This window comes from Pan paniscus, chromosome 23 (genome assembly GCF_029289425.2).
Source record: "Pan paniscus chromosome 23, NHGRI_mPanPan1-v2.0_pri, whole genome shotgun sequence".
NCBI classification, from domain to species: domain Eukaryota; kingdom Metazoa; phylum Chordata; class Mammalia; order Primates; family Hominidae; genus Pan; species Pan paniscus.
Window position 1 is genome coordinate 53355965 of NC_085927.1, and position 22782 is coordinate 53378746.

Sequence of the window (22782 nt, forward strand, 5' to 3'; positions counted from 1 at the left end):
TTCTAGTAAGTTATTATAATGAACAGTGTTAAAAAAAATTCACAAGGTTGTAATTATATCTAGTAATTAGACAGAACACTACACTGTGATTACTTCATTTAGGTGCTATTAGATTGAAAACAAGACATTTGAACATGATTTAGCCCCAATGTGTTTGAATATCACAAAGGTGAACGGTAGGCAACAATGCGTAACACATCTTGGGAAAGTTGAATTTTAACATAACACTATGTAAGACAGATGAGCACAGGGTTAAGCTGCTTTCATTTTTTTTTTTAACATCATTTGGCACGTATGATGTGTGCTCCCCAGGTACCCACGACTTCATGAGCTGCCAATTTGCCCAATCAGCTGATCCACAGGTGGGGAAGAGAGGGTGTGGGGCTCACATGACCTCCCACACCACACATCACAGGGCAGGACCACCAGCCCAGCCAGAGCCCCCACCTCTGACCCACCTTGCAGGGAGGGGCGGCACCCAAGCTGCCTTCCCCCGAGGACATCTTTCTGCTGCCTAATGGGGTGGAGAAAGCTCCCAAATCACCAGAAAATGAAGTCCCCTTTTTAGCTCCTTTGCAGGGAGACATTTGACCTGACCTCCACACTTACATGGTGGTGGCCTTGGCAGCTGCCAGATGGGACAAGGGCTGTGACCAGGACCATGTCAGGAGCCTACTCTCTCCTGAAAAGCGTTCAATCTCAATCCACTCCGGTCTGGTGCAGGGATTTGAGGAGTGGGGGCGGGAGAACTCTTCTGAACCACAGAGTGGTGCCTTGGGAGGGGCGGGGGGAGAGTGCCACAGTCTCTGTGGGCTGACCCGCAGCACCTAGCACGGCCCCACTCTGACCCCAGCCTTGCGGGGTTGCTGAGGACGGACAGTGCAGCTGGAAGCTGGGGACTGGGGTGGCCCCTTTCACTGGGGAGGGCTCAGAAGGGGGCACTGGTGTGCTCTTCCGCAGAAGCCCGTGCACCTCCTAGCAAGCCCTTAGAGCCTCCACAGATCTCCAGAAGGAGAAACTGAGGCCCAGGGAGGCGGAGGAAGGATGGAATTGATGGCGGCCTTGCAGGCCACGTGTCTCCATGTTCTCCACGTTCGTGGCTCCCGTGAAGATGGAATAGGGACAGTCTTTTCTCTGTGCACAGAAGAACTGAGCTGGCAGAACTGTCTAAAGTCTTTTTTTTTATTGTAAACTTGGTCTAAGCTTTTGATACTAGCTCCTGTTTGTCTAAACTAGAAGCTAGGCTAAGATGGAACCTGATTTTGCACAAAATTGCAAAACTAGCTGTGAAGAAACTTTCTGCATGGCATCTACTTAACTGTGGCTGGCTTAACCCACTCTCCATTCCCTAGAGTCTCACCACTGTGGCCCAGGCAGGTGTGGCCCTTGGGTGGGGTGAGTGGGAGCGGGGCCAGATGGGGGGTGGGGCCAGGGCCAGGGCTTTCAGCCCGACACTTCTGGTCCCTCCATCTGAGTCATAAGGTGGTCGGAATCAGCTGTGTTTGTTCCCCAAATCGACAGCACCAGATGTACTTGTACTTGTTATTTAATTCAGCGTAACTCAATTCAACGTTAATTCAGTACTAAAAACATTTTTTGGCTTCATGTTTTGGAAGGGCTGGAGCTGACGCCATGATGGCACTGGGTGTGGGTTTCAATTGTGGAACTGTAAGTGGCTGAGAATCAAAGGTAAAAATCTAGAAGAACTGTGTACCCTCCAGCTGCCCTTTAAGTGGCTTTAGGTTTTCATTCCTCTTCAAAGAAACAGAGAAAACTGTAGACAATGCATGGTGGGTGTAGTTTCCGCCAAAAATGATGACGAGAGACTCCATCCACCACACACACTCAAAGGAAAGGGCCTGGCCCCATCTCAAATGGCTGGTGGATGAAGACCCTTTTAGTTCCAATGTTGACCAGTGCTGTGACCCACCCCACCCCTCACTTTGCCTTTTGGGTCATCTGAGCAGGCACTGCCTCCAGGGCACTGTATGACACCTTGGTCACACAGACGCCTGGGAAGAGCCACCATAACCAGGTGTCTGCCACCTGAACAGTTAGAAAACCTGGGATCAAGGCTACTGGTTCCCATTCTGGGGTCTCCAGACCCTTATAGGGTTCTAAAAGGAGAGGAAGAAAATCTTAAATTACTTTCAAGAAAATACATTTCTGAGCTGTTTTCAATATCCCCAAAGCCTAGTAGAGGCCTTGTCTTTACCGCAGCCCTTGCCTCCCAGGTGCGAGCCCCCAGCACACAGGCTGTGGGCTTTTTGCCCCCTTCGACAGACCCCGGCTGTCTCATGCTGACCTGACAACTGCCTGGCCCTCTTGAAGTAACGGAGGAAATGGGGTGGCTAAGTATTGTTCACGTTATCACATGCGTATAGAGATCATCTGAGTAGGGTCTATGGGGGAGGTGGCAGCAAGGCCGGGGACATTTCACAGATGAGTCCTGGCTGGAAGCAGGACTGGACTGGGCTGGGCTCTGGCCTCCTGGAGCCTCTGAGTCCACCTTTTCTGTGAAGCTAGGTGATCCGCAAGTGTGACGAATTAACAAAAACAAGGCTGGGTGCGGTGGCTCATGCCTGTAATCACAGAACTTTGGGAAGCTGAGGCGGGTGGATTGCTTGAGCCCAGGAGTTCAAGACCAGCCTGGGCAACATGGCAAAACTCTGTGCTATGGTTTGACTCTGTGTCTCCACCCAAATCTCATCTCAAATTGTAATCACCAGTTGTCAAGGGAGGGACCTGGTGGGAGGTGATTGGATCATGGGGGAGGTTCCCCCTTGCTGTTCTTGTGAGAGTGAGTGAGTTCTCATGAGAGCTGATGACTTTAAAAGTATTTGGCAGTTCCCACTTCACTCTCTCTCTCACCTGCCACCATGTAAGACGTGCTTGCCTCCCCCTTCACCTTCTGCCATGATTGTAAGTTTCCTGAGGCCTCCCCAGCCATGTGGAACTGTGAGTCAATTGAACCTCTTTCTTTTATAAATTACCCAGTCTCAGCTAGTATCTTTATAGCAGTGTGAAAATGGACTAATACATCCCATCTCCATAAAAATACAAAAATTAGCTGGATATGGCGGCTTGTGCCTGTGGTCCTAGTTAGTTGGGATGCTGAAGCAGGAGGACCACCTAAGCTGGGAGTTTGAGGCTGCAGTGAACCGTGAACCACTGTTCTCCAGCCTGGGCAATAGAGTAAGACCCTGTCTTGAAAAAAATAAAAATGAAAGCGCCCCTTTCCACCTGGCCCCACATTTCCTGCAGGTGGGCAACATACCATTTTGTGTGCATTCTGGATCTTCATCCTGTGCATCAGTGAACTTTCCTTTGCTTTTAGCAGGAGGACACAGCTCTGAATGAAGTCACAGTATGCAAATTTCCCGTTGTTCTTTAAGTCGTATTTTATAATGAGCTGCTGACACTCCTCTTTGCTTATGTTCAGGTTGAATTTCTCCACAAGAGCTACAGAAAAAAATGGCAGTTCAATTGGTGGCGATTCATTCATTCATTCATTCTTCACTCATTCATTCAACACTTGCTGAGACACCTTCTCTGCTTCAGGCCCTGGCTTGGTCCTCACATCAAAGAACTCACGGTTGGTGGCTGGACATATGTGGAGACAGACATGTGACAAACTAAGTGCCGCAGGGAGGGGGACCCTGAGTCCCGCTGGCCCACACTGTCCTGGGTTTGCATGGTCACAGCTTATGGACAGAGACTATGGGAGCTATGACCAAAATGCAGAGAGGGAGGTAAGGGGGTGTTCCCCGCCGTGTCAGGGCAGAGTCAGGTGTGTGAGGAGCAGAGGAAGGTTCCCTGAGCTCATAGTGAGCCTGGCTGGGGCTGGACTGTGGGGATGGAATTCAGACTCAGCCCTATGACCAAGTATTTCCTAACGGCACCAGAGACAGGTTCTCTAGTGTCTGTTATGCAAGGCAAATTCTCGCTTTAAGTTTCCATTCCATTGATGATCTAAAAATATATACAACTTATTCTGGATACAGGGACCACCTTTAGGAGATAACAGCTGTGCAGCCTCAGGGGCTGAGTCCAGCTTTCTGATCAGGCTCATGTGGATGCTCCATGGGGAGTGTTGCTGGTGGCCGAGAGGCTGGCCCACCGGAACCTCTGAAGAGCAAGGCTCGCCCCACGCTTGGCACTCATCCTCATGCCGCATCCTCCTGCCAGTTGTAAAGACAACACTTCTCTGGGAGTGACAACTCATAACTGAAGGAGGCTTATGTAAGATAAGATTTGAGTTGAAGTTTCATAGACTAGACTTTGTTTTGACATCCTGAAAGAACAGAGTGTCAGGGAGTGGAATGCTGTGTGAGTTGTTGAGGCAAATGAGGAAGGCCAGTGGAAGCAGACTGCAGGCAAACGACACCTGCATGCCAAGCCAGGCCAAGAGAGACTGCTGCACGTTCTAGAAGCAGAGATTTCTTTGCCCTTGCACACAGGGAAGCAGCAGCAGGTCACGGTGCCTGTCAGGACATAGCGGGGGCCCATGGAACCCCAAGGAACTGGCCCATACATGCCTCTGATGCTCTGACTCACAGAAGGCCATCAGCAGTGAGGAGAAAATACAGAATGACTTTTGGAAAGCAATCGGCTTTTTTTTACAGTATTGAATTTTGGATGCATGACTAACATCTGACAAGCCTATCATAATAACTGAGTGGGGACTTAAATGAGTTCATGGTTGAAAAGAAAAAGCCAGCAGTAGCAATAAGGACAGTAACACAGTGAAGGTTTATCACTCTCAAAATCAAAGAATTAACAAAAAAAGGGAACGCCAATATGTGTGACAACCAACATGCGTGTTTTGGCTTCGGCAAAACGTTACATTAAATCAATGAACAACATTTGAATATTACTGATTTCAGATTTTTTATACTTAATTTACAAGTGTTTTTTAATAGGCTCTAACTTAAAGAGTTTACACCTGGTTTCATTTGTGCATTTTAAAGTCATGATTATGATAAAAGTAATTTATATTAATATTGGAGGCTCTCAAAGAAAACATTTTCCTTTAAAAGGAGTCTGTATATTAGTCATGTGTTGGGGGAGCTAAAAAGCCAAGGAGTGACATGGTCAGATGTATTTTCCTGTAATGTAAAATGTTGCATAAACAAGATGTAACTGGGCCGGGTGTGTTGGGTCACACCTGATCCTAGCACTCTGGGAGGCTGAGGTGGGCAGATCTCTTGAGATCAGGAGTTTGAGACCAGCCTGGCCAACATGGTGAAACCCGTCTGTACCAAAAAATACAAAAACATTCAGGCATGGTGATGCATGCCTGTAATCCCAGCTACTTGGGAGGCTGAAGTGGGAGAATCACTTGAACCTGGAAGACAGAGGCTGCAGTGAGCTGAGATCATACCACTGTACTCCAGCCTGTGTGACAGTAAGACCCTGTTTCAAAAACAAACAAACAAAAAAACAAAAAACAACAAAACAACAAAAAACAAAAAAAACAAGATGCAACATTTACTGGAAGTATAAATCCCACTGGTTTAATTTTAAAAGTTTACCAAAGTGATACATGCTGAAAAACGAAACAACATCAAAGAGTGAATGTTGATGGGAATGGAGCCCCAGGAGTGTCCCCTTCATCCCACCCTCCTCCACCTTTTCCATTTCCTTCTGCAGTCAGAGTCTGTGAACATTCACACTCTGCCCAGGGTGGCAACCACTGTGATTTCTAAAGCTCAGAGTTAGTGCAGCGCTGACTTTACCATGCAGATGGGCCCCCTGCTGGGAGGGCCGGGTGGTCGGAATCCTCCTCCATGGGGACCTTTGTATAGTAAGCTGCACAGCCCACCCAGAAGTTCCCACCAGTTTCCTGTTCTGCTGCTCCCTGGCCTCCACCCGGGGTGTGGCTTTGTACCCAGTGGGAACAGCCTCTTGCCACAGGGGCTGACCACATATTACCAAGCAGATAGAATCTGAACGAACCCAGGAAATCGGAGGCGTTGATGTCCCCCTGTCTGGCCACGTCCTTCTCCTTGCATTCTTTCAGGAGCTGGCGCCAGCAGCCCTGGATTCTCTTCCGGAGCCTGCTCTCTATGGGATCACAGTTCTGCAAGGGTGGAGTGCCCGGGATCACGGTGGTGCTCGCTGGAGTCTAGCAGGGAAGAAAAGAAAAGGCTCTTTTCACTTAAGATTTAAAACGGAAGTCATCAAAAATACCTCCAGTTTTGAGGTTCACAATTTTAGAGGCAGAATTAGCCCAGAAATAAAATGAAGAATAAAACATAGATGGTGATTTGACAATGTAGCTTTTATTTCCATTGGTGGGCTATATGTACTTATGCCAAGCCATAATAACCAAAATAATTTGGAAATAGCCATGTAGCCAAGGTTCAAATCTACACAGATGAGATGTAAACATATTTCTGGTGTGTGTGTGTGTGTGTGTGTGTGAGAGAGAGAAGTGACAACAACAAATTTTTTCACTAGCGGAAGAGTCTTATCCAAGAAAGGGATTTACTTGTCATGGGCACGAGACATCCAATCCATAAACATTCACAGAATATCTGTTATTTAGACATTATGTGGACCAAGTACGAGGCTGTTCTTTGCTTTATTGTATTTTCTATTTAAAAACAAGGGAGTGGCTCTAATCTAGCCCAGGTTTTTTTTTCCTGAAGTCCTCCTTGACAAGTGGTTATCTAAATTAGTAACTTATGCAATTCCATTGGATTCCTGGTTTTTCTCTCAAACCTCAGAGCCTCCTGCATCTCAGTTGATAATTAGGTCCTTCTTCCAGTTGCTCAGCCTGAACCCTTAGAAGTCTTCCTTGACTCTCCCTCACCCTCTCCATCCCACATCTGATCCCTCAGGAAATCCTGTTGGCTCTACCTTGACGATACATCCAGAGTCTCACCAGCACCCCATCCCAAGCCACCATCGCCTCTGCTAGACCTCCTCACCGACCCACACCCCCAGCATCCAGAGTGTTTTTTGTTTTTTTGTTTTTGTTTTTGTTTTTGTTTGAAATGGAGTCTTGCTCTGTCGCCAGGCTGGAGTGCAGTGGTGCAATCTTGGCTCACTGCAACCTCCGCTTCCCAGGTTCACGCCATTCTCCTGCCTCAGCCTCCCGAGTAGCTGGGACTACAGGTGCCCACCACCATGCCTGGCTAATTTTTGTATTTTCAGTAGAGATGGGGTTTCCCCATGTTGGCCAGGATGGTACTGATCTCTTGACCTCGTGATCCACCTGCCTCGGCTTCCCAAAGTGCTGGGAGTACAGGTGTGAGCCACTGCACCCGGCCCCAGAGTGGTCTTTAAAGAGTCCCTCAGATTATGTCACTTTGCTGCTTAAAAATAAGCAAAGGCTCCATACCCCTTGAGTGAATGCCAAAGTCCTCATCATGGCCTCCAGGCCTCCAGCCTCCTACTGCTGCTGTAACAGATTTCCGTGAATTTAGTGTTTTAAAACAACACCAACTTATTATCTTACAGTTCTGGAGGTCCGAGGTCTGAACTGGGTCTCATTGAGCTAAAATCAAGGTGCCCAGAGGCTCAAGGGGAGAATCCATTTTCTTGCCTTTTCAATTTCCAGAGGCTCCCCACAATCCTTGGTTTGCGGCCCCTTCCTCTCTCTCCAAAGCCAGCAGTGTTAGGTGGAATCTTTCTCAGATTGCATCTCTCTAGCCCTGAGCCTTCTGCCTCTGGATTCCCAGTTAAAGACCCATGTGATTACCCTGAGCCCTCCTGCATACTCAAGGATACTCTCCCCAAAGCCAGCTGATTAGCAACTTCAGTTCTGTTTGCAACCTTAACTTTCCTGGCCATGTAAGACAACATAGTCACAGCTTCCAAGGATTAGGACACAGGCATCTTTGGGGTGCTCCTGACCCCTCTTCCCTCTGCTCTACTTACCGCCTTTTAATGTAATAAACACTTATGCATACTGCTTTTCTTGCCTATTACCCCTAAAAGAACACAAACTCCACAAGAGCAGGAACCTTAGTTCATTCTCAGCTATAGAAAATACCCAGCACACAGTAGGTGTGCAATAAACTTGCATGGAGTTAATGAGAATGGACTAGCCAAGGTCAAGGTCACACATAGTGATGGTGGCTTCATGTGCATGGTGTGGCATTCTCTCAACCACCCTGTCCTGATGACATTGCCATCCCTTCCTGCAGACAAGAAAAGAGGCTTGGCAAGCCTGGGCACCTTCCTCCGTCCCAGGCCTGGGGTGGCTCAGCCAGGGCTCCAGGCTGTGCAATTTGACAGGCCTGGGCTTAAAATCAGGTTGTTCCATGTCTGAGGGACCAAGATCACATGAGAATGCCTCTTAGAGCCTCACTGTGTTCAACTGGAAAATGGGTATAACTTGCTTCAAGGGACGGTGGCCCGCAGTTGACCACAGGGCCTTGCCTTCTGCACAGAGCTGCTGGCAGCACCACTGCACTGCTGACAGGTGCCTCCCGCCCTGCCTCTCGCTCCCTTTCCCACCTTGCACCCGCTCTTGCCTCCTTTCCATCCCACTCCTCCACCGTTCCTATCCCCACGTCTGCCCCCCTCCCAGGGAATGGATGCTAAGGACCTGCCAGTGGGCTCCTTGCCTGTGCCCCCACCCCAGACTCACCCGTCTTCTCAGCCACTCAACCCTGGGCCATAGTAGGGCCCCCAAAGTCCCCCCAGTGGGATTTGTGGATGTGGCAAAAGGAGGCCTGGGACACCTGGCAGGATGGAGAACTCACACAGGGGTGGCTCTGCGACTTTGACCCTGGTCTCAGCTCCTGAGTGGGCAATGAGAGGGCAGATCTGGTGCCTTCCGAGATGTCGGGGACACTGCTCCCTCTCTGGGCCACGGCCGAGTCACCAGTGGCCATTGGTGTGGCTGCTGTCTCGGAACTGAACCTGCTCAGGAAGTCCGGGTATTTCAGCCTCCCCTTGGCATTGACTGGCATCTCGTTCCAGAGTCTGTCAAACTGGAGAAGGAGCAGAAGTCATTTCCCAGGTGTCAGTGCAAACACAGGCAGCGTCGCACCTGTCCCAGCGAGAAGTGGGATGGGCCGGCCTCGCAGGAGGTGAGCACTCACGTGACTGGTGAAGAAGAAAATTAAAAAAATAAAACGCCCATTTGGCCTTCGCTCAGCGGAGGCCTCAGGAAGACTCTGGAAAAGCAAAGACAAGAGGATTATTCATGGCTTCTGCAGGACATTTTTTAATTGAATTGGGCCCTCAGTGAGCACTTTAAGGCCATTAAATCTTGTGATTAGTCACAGTGCCTGAGCTGCAGTGTATTCGAACATTTGGGAGAAAATGCAAATCAGAGCCCCCACCCACCTTCATCCCAGGGAAGCCCAGTCAGACTCATTTCTCACCCTTCCAGGTACACCTGAGTTCTGCAAACAGCTCACCAGGTGACGCAGCCCTCAGCCCCTGCACTTGCATCCACAATTTATTTCACCCTAAGGGCAAAAAATGTCTTCTCACAAGATGAAAAGGGAGGCATTTGGAAAACCAGGGAGCGGTTTATGGCTTTGTATTTTTGCTGTCTGATGCCACAGACTGTATCAAAACCACATACCATGAAGATAGAAAAAAAATGACTCAATGCATCCTAAATGAGCCACTTTTGGTAACTGGAGGGCTTTCAGGGAGCGAAGAAGAAGGGCAACTCTTTCCAATTTGATTTTTGCACAGCCCCAAAAACCGGACGGAGCCCCAGCCTCCAACACAGCTGATGGAGAGGCAGCCTCCAGAGAGGCAAGGGGAGGCTCAAACCCTGGTTCCTTCCTTCCCATCCTGTGCTTTCCCCTGGAAGCCTGGGCTCTGCCAGAAACCGAGTTGCTTCTGGGTCTCTACTGGGGTTTTCCAAAGCAAATTAGAGTGACTGTCTTGGGCTTGATTTGAATCCTCAGAAGAAGCAGGGAGAGGTACGGAAGTCGGGGTTGGGGGGTGCAAAGGCAAAAAGGTTTAGTTTGGGACAAGGTTCTCAATTTATCTTTTTACTTTTTATTTAGAAATAACTATAGACTTGCAGGAGGTGACAAGGACAGTACAGTGAGGTCCCTGCACCCTTCCTGCAGTTTCTGTCTTAAGTGAAAACACCAAAACCAGGAGGTGGGCATGGGCGCAGTGCAGGTGCGGTCTGATGTCATTTTACTACACGTGTAGATTCATGTTGATTGCATTCTGACCAACGAGGAAAAACTATTTTGTGGAGAAGTGAGGGGACCTTGAGGATGTGACTGCGGTGTCTCAGACCTCACTGGCGCCAAGTACAGTAACCTGTCAGACAGGAATCAGCTCCCCAACCTGTGTCCTCCAGGACCACTGGCCAAAACCACTGGGCAGATGGCCCCCCTGACACCTTCCCATGTGGTGCCAAAACCACCTCTGCAGCTAATCTCTCCCCCTCCCTCCCCTGGCCTGGAAGCTCCCTGCAGGGTCCTCTGAGAATCAACTTTAAGTGTCAAAACATCTGGCAAAGGGGCAGGCACACAGCAGGTGCTCAATACATGTTTGCTCATTGGCTGAAGTTCCTAAGAGACTCACATGGTCAGACTGGTCAGACCCAGGGGAAGGATGCTTCAAGGTGAGGGCGATGGAAGGTGCGGAACCCTGTTCTGACCCCTCCTCCTGAGGCCCTCTCATGGAGCAGGAGAGGACGAGCCCCGTAGGGGAGGACCCGGTAGGCTTGCACCCTCCTGTTTGAGCTGGACTCGGAGCTGAGGAGGCGGAAGATCATGCCGTGAAGGATAAACACTGAGGGAGGTCGGTGTGAGTGCTGACAGATGCCGTGAAAATGAAGCTTGGCAGGAGACAATCCCAGGGCTCCCACCTAAGGATCTCCTCTTCTAACAGGGTGGCTGGGGCTGGCCAACTCCCTAATTAAATTCTGTGGTGCAGGCTGGGTGCAGTGGCTCACGCCTGTAATCCTGCCACTTTGGGAGGCCGAGACAGGAGGATCACCTGAGGTCAGGCATTTGAGACCAGCCTGGCCAACATGGTGAAACCCCATCTCTACTGAAAATACAAAAATTAGCTGGGCGTGGTGGCAGGAGCCTGTAAGCCCAGCTACTCAGGAGGCTGAGAGGAGAGAATCGCTTGAACCTGGGAGGTGGATGCTGCAGTGAGCCAATGTCGCACCACTGCACTTCAGCCTGGGCAAAAGAGCAAGACTCCATCTCAAAAACAAAAAATTCTGTGGTGCGGAGGAGGCCATGAGGGACCACAGGATTCCTATTTTCATCCTATTTTAACTGAAGAGCCTCAGAATGGGAGGGTGGAGGAGGCAGCACCGGAGGAAATAGCCCCCAGCCCGCATGTGGCCTCCAGTCTCCATGGAGGCACCTAGAACACCAATGGGCCTAACGGCACCAGGATGGGGGCTGAAGGGCACAACGAGGCTGGACAGACACTGGGGAGACTGGATTCTGAAAAACTGCCAGCCAGTGAGCTTGACATGAAACGTGGGCAAGACGCTGCTGGACTATGAAAGCGTCAAAAGCAAGTGAGTTTCCACATCAGCGTGGTGAGGTCTGCGCATGCTCAATCATCCCGTCTCCTTGAGCCACCAGCTGAACCCTGAGAAAGACACCACCATGGGTTCCGACTCTGCTTATGATGTAGAAAAGCGGCAACAGAGGGCTACTTGCCATCAACTGGGACAAGCCAGGCAACCTGCAGCCACAGTTCTTCCCCTGAGCCCATGAGCGCGGGGTCACAGGGAGCCAAGGGGAGGGACGGAATTACACAGCCCCAGGCTCCAAGGAGAGCCGGACTTGCCACCAGCTCTCACCCCTGGCAAGTGTGGGAGGAAGTGGTGGCAGTCACCGAGGAGGGGTGGAAGAAGTCAGTTCATCTTTGAACAAGTTCTGAAGGCCGCGTGCAGGCTGCCGTGTCAGTCTAGGACAGCTGGGGGACCCAGGCGCCAGGGCGGCTCCCGCCTGCCCCCAGCCCTTCTTCTCGCACCTCTGCTGGTGCTCTAGATCCACCTGCAAGCCCAGGGTGAGAGAGTGTGTGCGCGGGGCCACTTCTCCAGACCCCCCGCTAGGATGCAGAAGCCTTAAGCTGCTGGGGAAACCCACTCAACTCTCTGCCTCTAGGACAGGGGTAAGAACCCCTCCTTCCTCCACTGGGAACCTCACCCAGGCTCTGGGGGAGGGGAAGGATCGACATCCTTGCAGAATGGGCAGCGACCCCTTGGGCCCAAGGTCTGCTCCTCTACAAAGCAGAGGTCTGAGGGGATGAGCCCAATAGCCGCCAGAGACAGGAGGCAGAGAGGGCTGCCCTGGAGGGGCTGGATGGGGCCGGAGCAGTGAGAAAGCTTCACCCGAGGCCCAGGATGCCTCCACCCCGTCAGGAGCCCAGCACCAGCAAAGGCAGCAAGAGAGGGAAAGGGACCCCTCTCAGGCACCGATGTGAGCCGAGGGTGGCGCAGGAATGGGGAGAAGACCCTCCGGCAGCCCCAGTCCCGCACCAAGTCCACAGGCCTCTCTTCTGGCCTCTCCTAGTTCTAGACATTTCTCTCTCCAACCTTCACCTCTGTGTCTTCACCCCTCCTCCTTGAGACCAGCTCTATGTCCACCCACCACTTTGTTTTACCCTATCCTTCATCCTGCCCAACCCTCACCTCCCTCCTGAACAAAGCTTGGACCCCACACAACTACTTCTTCACTCCACTCCTCCCTCCCCAGCCTCCCCCTGAGCTTACTGGGGAAGCTCCTGCTGTAACTGCCAGACAGGCCCACAACCCTTCCCCAGTAAATGTCCCTTGCTGCTCTCTGTGGCAACCCCTCTGCACCATTTCCTCTTCTTAAATATCCACTATGTTCCCCTCACTCTCAGCTGATAATCTTACCCCATACTTCATAGAGAAAATATACATTACATCAAATTGACTGCACCTATGCTCCCGCCCCACAGCTACAGGAGGAAGTCTCGGCTCCTATCCAGGCCACCCCTCCTCATGTCTCTGGATGTGGTCTGCCTTCTTGAAGTACAGAGGCTGGGCAGCTAAAAGCTACTGTGCCCATTTTTCTCTGTAGCAGACACAACAGACACAGCTGCCTGCAAGGTGGAAGGAAGGAATGAGCCCAGGTGGTGATCAGCTCTTCTGGTCTGTTTGGTGGCAGAGGGGTTTGGTCCCATCCCCTTAGCACCACAGTGCTGAGCTCTGCTGGGAGGCAGTGGCAGTGGGTTTCTTCTGGAAAAGCCTCCTGGTGGAGTTGGGTTTCTCTTGGCTGCCACGTTCTTGGACGTGGGGACATCCTTTCTGGTTCTCCAGCCCTTCCAGAGCTTCTGTAAGATCCTAATATCCTTCAAAAAAAAACCTCTTTCTGCTAAAACTTGCCTGTGTGGATCCTGCAATCTGCAACTAAGAACCCTGAACAATACGCAAAGCAACAAAATAGTCTCCAGATAAATCAGATAAAAAAGATATTCAGTGCTGGGTGCAGTGGATCACACCTATAATCCCAGCACTTTGGGAGGCCGAGGCAGGCAGATCACGAGGTCAGGAGATCGAGACCATCCTGGTCAACATGGTGAAACCCCGTCTCTACTAAAAACGCAAAAAAAAAAAAAAAAAAAAAAAGAAAAAAGAAAAAAAAAAATTAGCCGGGCGTGGTGGCGGGCGCCTGTAGTCCCAGGTACTCAGGAGGCTGAGGCAGGAGAATGGCGTGAACCCAGGAGGTGGAGCTTGCAGTGAGCTGAGATCGCACCACTGTGCTCCAGCTTGGGCAACAGAGTGAGACTCCATCTCAAAAGAAAAAAAAGCTATTCAGATCATGTCTGAATTCAGACATGAAAACAGACATGATTATGTCTTTTTCAATGGTGTCTTTTTCAGTGGCCAGGTTGCATGCTTTCTGGCCACAATACAATACAAATAGAACCTGATCATAAAAGATCCTATGTCTGGAAAATGAAACTATCACTTCTAAATAGTTTACAGTTTAAAGAGATCCTAGGCACTATGGCAGCCTAGACATTCTAATAAGCCTCCGTTCACAAAACACCCAGTTGATGGATACATATTTTTAAAAACATATATTTAAATTCATTGTAAAGTTCACAAGGAAGTACAGCGAATCATTAAGGGCCAAGGAAAGCTGCTAACCCCAAAGACGGGTGAACAAAAACCTGAAAGCCAGCTTGCAAAAGCTAATCCTGGGAGGCCAAAGTTTTGCGGATTGATGGTGCTCAGGGGTTGGGAGACTGAGGCACAGGCCTGGAGATCCTGGCATAATGAGCCAGGTTACCTGATGGGCTGTATCTTCAGTGCAAGGCTGGGTGAGGAAAACCTGCATGGCTCTGAGCTCCGGGCTGGGCACAGACCTGAAGCTCATGGCCTGGAGTGTGTGAAACCATTTTGGTTTCTCCATCATGGGACCCCAAGGTGGAGGAACCGAAGCAGCGTCGGGCTGGCAGCATCTTTGGCACTTGGAAGAAGCAAACCCTAATCATCTTCGTAGACAATCATACTCAGTCCAGGCCCCTCAGGATTTCCCCCAGATTAAATTCAGCCAAATATAAGCTCTTTCATGAAATAAAAATCACTAAACACATGAAGAGGCAAGTCACCATAAACATGAGTTGGCAAAAACAAGCTAAGACAGATTTAGACTTCAGATATTTGATATTAGCTAGAGAATATAACAAGATTATATGTGAAATAGTTAAAGTAGACATGTGTATTAAAATGAATGAAAGGCAATGTATAAAATAGCTAAAGGAGTAAACACTGGTATTAAAAATCAGCAAGGAGCAAGATAATATCAGAACTGACAAGTCAGTTTTTTTTTCATTTAAACACATACACTTCCTTGAAATTAAAAATATAATCATTGATAAATTTTAAAACATACAATGTATAGATTAAGCAACAGATGAGACACAGTTGAGGAGAGAGATAATGAACCTGAAGATAGAGTACAACAGTCCTTGTTAAACCTAAGCACATCAGAGCCACCTGGAGGGCTTGCTAACACGTGGTTTCGTGGGTCCTACACACACAGTTTCAGATGCAGTAGACACGTTTGGCAGAACATAAAGGCGCGGCCTTAAAAGCAGTATCAGTGGGAGCCAGAAGATGGTGGAATGATATTTTTAAAAAATTGAGAGGAAATCACTGTCAATTTAAAATTCTCTACCCAGAAAAGTTACCTTGTGAAAATATGGTCAAATAAAGAGATTTTCAGGCCGGGCGTGGTGGCTCACGCCTGTAATCCCAGCACTTTGGGAGGCCAAGATGGGCAGATCACCTGAGGTCAGGAGTTCGAGACCAGCTTGGCCAACATGGTGAAACACCCGTCTCTACTAAAAATACAAAAAATTAGCCAGGTGTGGTGGTGCGCACCTGTAATCCCAGCTATTCGGGAGGCTGAGGCAAGAGAATCACTTGAACCCAGGAGGCGGAGGTTGTGGTGAGACGAGATCATGCCATTGAACTCCAGCCTGGGTGACAGAGTGAGACTCCGTCTCAAAAAAAAAAAAAGGATAATAAATAAAATAAAAGTCTCTACTCAGAAAAGTTACCTTTCAAAAATATGGTCAAAAAAAGATATTTTCAGATAAAAACTGGGCGAACTTAAGATCATAACTAAAGGAAATACTTCACGGAGAAAGAAAATGATCTCAGAAGAAAGGTCTAAGGTGTGAAGAGTAAAGAAGGGGACACCAAACAAATGACCACTGTATAAAACAGTCTAATGATTAATTTGTGGAGAAAAAACAAGATAGATCTAAAACAACGAATAATAATGAAATGAAATCTAGGGAAAATTGGAGTTAGGGCAACTCAATATCGTGTGCCCTGTAGCGCTCATGAGGAAGTATGGGAAATCGGTAGGGCCGGGAAAGCTGCTAACCCTACAGGCAGGTGAACAAAACCTTAAAAGCCAATTGGCAAAAGAGAACAATGAAAAGACTGATGAACTTTTGATTTTGTTTTGTTACATACGATAAAATTTCAAGGGCAATTATCACCTATTGGTTAAAATAACAGAAATAGATATATAATTTCCAAACCAATAGTGGGGAAAAAAGGAATTTAAAAAATCTCAATCTGGCCAGGTGCAGTGGCTCATGCCTGTAATCCCAGCACTTTGGGAGTCCGAGGCAGGTGAATCACTTGAGCTCAAGAGCTTGAGACCAGCCTGGGCAACATGGCAAAACTCAGTCTCTACAAAAAACCAACCAACCAACCAACCAACAAGCCATAAAAATAAGCTGAGGGTGGTAGCATGCATCTGTAGTCCCAGCTACTTGGGAGGCTGAGGTGGGAGGATAGTTTGAGCCAGAGAAGTTGAGGTTGTAGTGAGCCGTGATCATGCCACTGCACTCAAGCCTGGGGAAAAAAAGAAAAAAAAAAAAACATAATCCAAAATAAGATAATAAGAGTTTAAAAAACAATATAAAAGGCTGGGTGTGGTGGCTCACGCCTGTAATCCCAGCACTTTGGGAGGCCGAGGCGGGTGGATCACGAGGTCAGGAGACTGAGACCATCCTGGCTAACATGGTGAAACCCCGTCTCTAGTAAAAATACAAAAAACAAAATTAGCTGGATGTGGTGGCGGGCGCCTATAGTCCCAGCTACTTGGGAGGCTGAGGCAGGAGAATGGCGTGAACCCAGGAGGCGGAACTTTCAGTGAGCCAAGAGGGCGCCACTGCACTCCACCCTGGGTGATAAAGTGAGACTCCGTCTCAAAAATAAATAAATGAAACGATATAAAAGAGATAAGCATTAAATGAAAGCACATTTGATGACAGAAATAAACTCATACATATCAGTAATCACAGTAAATGTAAATGGGTCAAACATCCATATAAATAAATGATATTATTAGATTGTATTTTTTAAAAAATCCAGCTGGGCAAGGTGGCTCATGTCTATAATCCCAGCCCTTTGGGATTAGGCCAAAGCAGGTGGATCACTTGAGGTCAGGAGTTCAAGACCAGCCTGGCCAACATGGTGAAACCGTGCCTCTACTAAAATACAAAAATTAGCTGGGCGTGGTGGCATGTGCCTGTAATCCCAGCTACTTGGGAGGCTGAGGCAGGAGAATTGCTTGAACCCAGGAGGTAGAGGTTGCAGTGAGCTGAGATCAAGCCACTGCACCCCAGTCTGGGTGACAGAGCGAGAATCCATCTCAAAAAAAAAAAAAAAAAAAAAAGGTCAACTCAGTAGGAGGCTATAAGAGCTCTGAATATGCATACGTTTAATTTAAAAAAGAACTAACCTTGAACGCACATACATATATTATAATAAAAATGGACAGAATAATAAGAAATGGATACATCTACTATTACAGTGAGTGATTTCAACATACCTCTTAGTGATGGATGGGCCAAAGAGACAAAAAGGACAACGAGTTTTTGAAGGGCATAAATAACAAGCTTTTACTCAGCATATGTGGAACCCTTCGCTCAGCCACTGGAGGCTGTGCATACTATCCATCCACAAATGGAACATTTATTAAAAAAAGACCACACATCAGAACTCAAAGTATTTCTAAGAACTGATGTCATTCAGATTATATTTTCTGATTAAAATGGAGTTAATTGGTAAATTAATAACTTTAAACATCCATGTATTTGGAAACAAAAGAGAGCACTTTTAAATGTTTTATGGATCACAGAAGGAATCAAAATGGAAATAAAAACTATGGAGAACTGAATTATAATTTTAAAACTACATATCAAAACTTGGATGCAGCTAAAGTGGTAATTAGAAGGAAATATATACTTTTAAATGCTCATTAAGAAAAGAAGAACAGCTGAAATCAGAAAGCTTTGTCTAACTTAAACTAAAGCGGAAGGAATAATAAAGATAAGAGCAGAAATTAATAGAAAATTAATATCAACTAAACGAAAAGTTGATAATTTGAAGAGACTAACAAAATAGGCAAATTCTGGCAAGATTAAGCCAGGAGAAAAATAATATTAGAAAGAAAAAATAAGGTATAAGTATAGATTCAGCAGAGATTAAAAAGATAACAGTACACTATTAATAATTTTATGCTAATAAATTTGAAAACTTCGAGAAAAATGGACAGATTCCTGTAGAAAAGATAAGTCACCCAAACTGACAAAATGAAGATAGCCTGAATGGCTTTATAATCCTGAAAGAAAATTAGCAGTTAAAAAAAATCTTCCTATAAAGCAAATGCTGGGCCTTGGTGGCTTTACAAGCATTTCTACTCAATGTTCAATAAATGGACAGCTCCAATCTTACCCAAATTATTCTGGAAAAACAGAAAAAGGGGATTAACTAAAAATGCCATCTCCAAAGCTAGTGTAATATTGATACCAAAGCCAGACAAGACAGGATGAGAAAAGAAAATTCATGAATGCAAATTATACAATAAAAACTTGCTAACTGAATCCTGTACTGCAAAATCACTTTTAATACCTCATGAGCAAGTTTGGCATATACCAGGAATTCAAGTTTAGTTTAACATCAGAAAGTCCGTTAATGTAATCCGCTATATTGAGAAATTGAACCCAAAAAACTACTTGTGTATCTCAATAGATACAGGAAAAGCATTGGATAAAATTCAACATCTATTCATGGTAAACAGCTCTTAGCCAAATAGGAATAAAAGGGAACTTCTATGCTAGATAAAGAATATCTATTGTGGTCAGGAAATGCTTTGCTCTGCATGGAGTCAGGAAGGAGGAGTAGGCATTGAAAGACACGGGCAGGGGCCGGCAGAAGCAGCAGCAAGCTGAGGTGGGGAAGGCTGAAGTTCAGCCTGGGTGGAGCGTAGGGCACCTGGAGGAGCCTGGGGGGTACTGTGCATCCCCACTTCACCGAGGGAGACACAAGCTCAGAGAGGCTGGGCACCTCCTCCAGGGTCACACAGCTGGATGAGAGCAGAAGCACAACTGAAACCTAAGTCCACCTGCCTGAAGGGTTTTGTTTCCTGTGAGCATCATTCTCACTTCCTAGGGGTGTCTGTTTTAGAAATATCATGTCTAAAATGTTCAGAAGGCCAGGCGCGGTGGCTCATGCCTGTCATCCCAACACTTTGGGAGGCCGAGGCGGGTGGATCACCTGAGATCAGGAGTTCAAGACCAGCCTAACCAATATGGTGAAACCCTGTCTCTACTAAAAATACAAACATTAGTTGGGCGTGGTAGCGGGCACCTGTAGTCCCAGTTACTCGAGAGGCTGAGACAGGAGAACTGCTTGAACCTGATAGGCAGAGGTTGCAGTGAGTCGAGTTTGCACCACTGCACTCCGACCTGCATGACACAGTGAGACTCTGTCTCAAAAAAAAAAAAAAAAAAAAAGTTCAGAAACATTTAGCAGTTCCTTTCCCTAATACATCTGCATATTAAAAGTCATCAAGCAATCACTGTGGGCTGATCTAAATGCTTTGCAAAAAGAGGCCCTTGCTGTGGGTCTATCATCTTAAGCAATACCCAAGCAGACCCAGTTCCGACCACCTTTTATCACACGCTTTCTGCAGAGCCACGAAGACCCATCCATTTCCAACTCATGCACTCTGCAAGTTGCTCTCCTTTCCCGAAAGGTTAATTGCACCAAAGGGTTTCAAAAGATGTGTCACTTCCCTCACTTACAGAGCTCGATAAGTCAAGAAAGCTGGCCCCTCACGTTCGTGACTGTTGGATTTTTTTTAAAGTAGGAGATAAGTTTTTATAATGTAGATAAACCAAGTCATGAAATATGGAGTTAAGTGTAATTTAATATGGTTGAACTGTCCTGGCGTCTTCTGCGAGCTCTTTCAAAAAATGGCATGAGGGTCTAGACATGTTAGGAGTACAAATGACCCCCATGTCACACTTTACCAGGAACCTCACCTTCGACCAAGAAGGTCCCCAGCAAAGTAACTCATGCAAGGAGGAAATGCATGGAGCTCTGGGCTTTTGCTGTTGATCAGCCCATCCAGGGGCATTTGCCCCAAGTATAGCACAATCTCTGCTAATCATCCCCCAATGTATTAGACTGGTGCAAAAGTAATTACGGTCTTTACTTTCAATGGCAAAGACCGCAATTACTTTAGCACCAACCTAATATTCGTGCCAGAGTTTGAGGTTCTTGATGAGGACTGTATTGGAGACACGTTAGCTTATTTTTGTTTTTTAAATTTTTTTCCTTCAACAACTTTTATTTTAGTTTCAAGGGTACATGTGCAGGTTTGTTCCCTAGGTAAATGTGTGGCATGGTGTTTGCTGCACAGATCATCCCATCACTTAGGTATGAAGCCCAGCATCCATTAGCTATTCTTCCTGATGGTCTCCCTCCTCCCCGACCTCAACAGGCCCCAGTGTGTGTTGTTCCCCCATGTGTTCATGTGTTCTCATCATTCAGCTCCCACTTACAAGTGAGAACATGCAGTGTTTGGTTTTCTGTTCCTATGTTAGTTTGCTGAGGATAATGGCTTCTAACTCCATCCATGTCCCTTGTTCCTTTTTTTTTTTTTTTTTTTTGAGACAGAGTCTTGCTCTTTTGCTCAGGCTGGAATGCAGTGGTGTGATCTCGGCTCACTGCAACCTCTGCCTCCCAGGTTTACGTGATTCTCCTGCTTCAGCCTCCTGAGCAGCTGGGACTACAGATGCGTGCCACTGTGCCCAGCTAATTTTTTTGCATTTTTAGTAGTAGAGACGGGGTTTCACCATATTGGCTAGGCTGGTCTTGAAACCCTGACCTCGTGATCTACCCACCTCAGCCTCCCAAAATGCTGGGATTACAGGCGTGAACCGCTGTGCCTGGCCTCTCATTCCTTTTTATGGCTGCATAGTATTCCACAGTGTACATGTACCACATTTTCTTTATCCAGCCTATCACTGATGGGCATTTAGGTTTTTTCCTTGTCTTTGCTATTGTGAAAAGTGCTGCAGTGTACATACGTGTGTGTATCTTTATAATAGAATGATTTATATTCCTTGGGGCATATACCCAGTAATGGGATGGCTTGGTCATATGGTATTACTGCCTCTAGGTCTTTGAGAAATCACCACAGTGTCATCCACAATGGCTAAACTAACTGACACTCCCAACTTCTACCAACAGTGTAGAGGCATTCCTTTTTCTCTGTAACCTCACCAGCATCTGTTGTTTTTTGACTTTTAAATAGTAGCCATTCTGACTGGCGTGAGATGGTATCTCACTGTGGTTTTAATTTGCATTTCTCTAATGCTCAGTGATGTTGAGCTTTTTTTCATATGTTTGTTGGCTGCATGTAAGAGACACGTCAGCTTATTTTTAGAAAACCGCGTTTAAAAATAAGTGTTTAATTTGGTTAGGGAAGGGGCTTGATGTGCTGAGGATGGTGAAGTTTTCTTAGTGGACAATTAAAATTGAATTCTCTGTGATGAATGCCAGATATGTCAGCATGTCATTAATTTCCATCTATAATTAGAGTAAAATTTTACTCATTTAGGTGAAATAAAAAAAATCTTTATTAGGAAAACCTTGATTACTTGGCCCCATAGAATAATAAATGCAACTGTATTAATTTCAAAGGCTTATTTTCATTTATGCTAAGAGGAGTATTTGCAAATACAGAGCTTGCTCAGCTTTGACGTGCGATGGGGCAGGATCATTTGGAAACAGCATTTAATTTTGCTTAGCAAAAATGATCACACCAAAATGCTTGAGAAAGGTGATATTTTAGGAATGTTAAACCTGATAGTCACATTCTTAATGTCTTTACGGCATGCATTCTTGGGGCAGTGAGTTCAGAGCTGTGAGTAGAGCCAGGGGTGACTGCGATGATCACGCTTCCCTATGAATACTTCCAAGGCCTTACCCTGCAACTCTGACAAAATGAGACAAGAGGTTGTAATGGCCCAGTTTTGGAGGCGAAAGAGTGACATTTCCACGCAGTGTCTGCAGGGAACTCCCTGGGCTGAGACTGAGCAGAACCAGGAGGAAGGAGGGAGGCAGAGTTGCTTTGTTAAGTATTTGGGGATTTTATGTTTTAATCTGAATTATTCTCTGGGAATGGGACATTGATGCATTTGAGAACTAGAGACGGCTTGTAGCTGTGCATTTTCTGAGTGAAGGGAAATCTACTTCTGTAACTGGATCAGTGGTGCTCTGTGTTACTTGGCTGATCAGCCACGGGGCTGCCGAGGACAGTGAAGGGCTGGGGAGTGTGGACGCTGTCCATTCAGCAGCACGTACTGAGCACCCACTCAGTGCCCTGCACTGCTTTGGCATTTAGGGCACAGTGAGGAACAAAGCAACCTGGGGCACTGCTCCCCTGGTGCTGGTGTTCAGTGTGACTATGGACGGGAGGCAGGCTGGGCAGGTGCTCTCTTCCCTCCCACAGCTGCCATGGCAAGGCAGACTCTGAGGACGCCACCCCACTGGGAGGTGCTCTTGGCCTTGGAAGGCCATGAAGGGCCATAGCGGCGCAGGGGAGCAGGTTGTTGGAGCCTTTGAGCCACAGAAGAGCTCAGTCCAGTCCTTAGGGGAGGAGGCTGGGAAGAACCTCCTTCTGGGGATTCTGTGATAGGGAGGAGGATCTTAGAGAGGCAGGGCCTGTGTCCAGCCTGTGCACAGTGGAGAGGCCCGCCAGGGGTGGCATGTACCCAGCATGCTTAGAGCAGCAGCCCGGAGCATCCCACACTGCCACTGGCAGCACCAGGTAGTAGCAAGGAGAAGGCAGGTTGGGGTGGCGGGAGGAACACCAGCCTCCCGCCAGGGTCTGTGACCCTCCAGGCGTGGGGACCGACTGCCCACCCTCTTTGGACCATGTGGAGTCCTAATTAGGGGAAAGGAATCAGGCTGGTGGGAACAGAGGAAAGCAAAATGAAAAAGCAGGTAAGCCGCTAAGT

The 22782-nt window shown here is 47.4% G+C and overlaps 1 protein-coding gene across 2 annotated transcripts in view; it reads right to left on the reverse strand.

The window, feature by feature from the left end:
* EFCAB6 (EF-hand calcium binding domain 6) overlaps nucleotides 1–22782 on the reverse strand; it is a 293210-nt gene that overhangs the window by 9533 nt on the left and 260895 nt on the right. For both annotated transcript variants that reach the window (XM_055105420.2, XM_055105421.2), the window contains exons 29-31: nucleotides 8718–8948; nucleotides 5959–6127; nucleotides 3278–3462 (exon numbers count right to left, since the gene is read on the reverse strand). In XM_055105420.2, the coding sequence (XP_054961395.2) occupies nucleotides 3278–3462; nucleotides 5959–6127; nucleotides 8718–8948 (585 nt within the window). The remainder of the gene's footprint in view (nucleotides 1–3277; nucleotides 3463–5958; nucleotides 6128–8717; nucleotides 8949–22782) is intronic.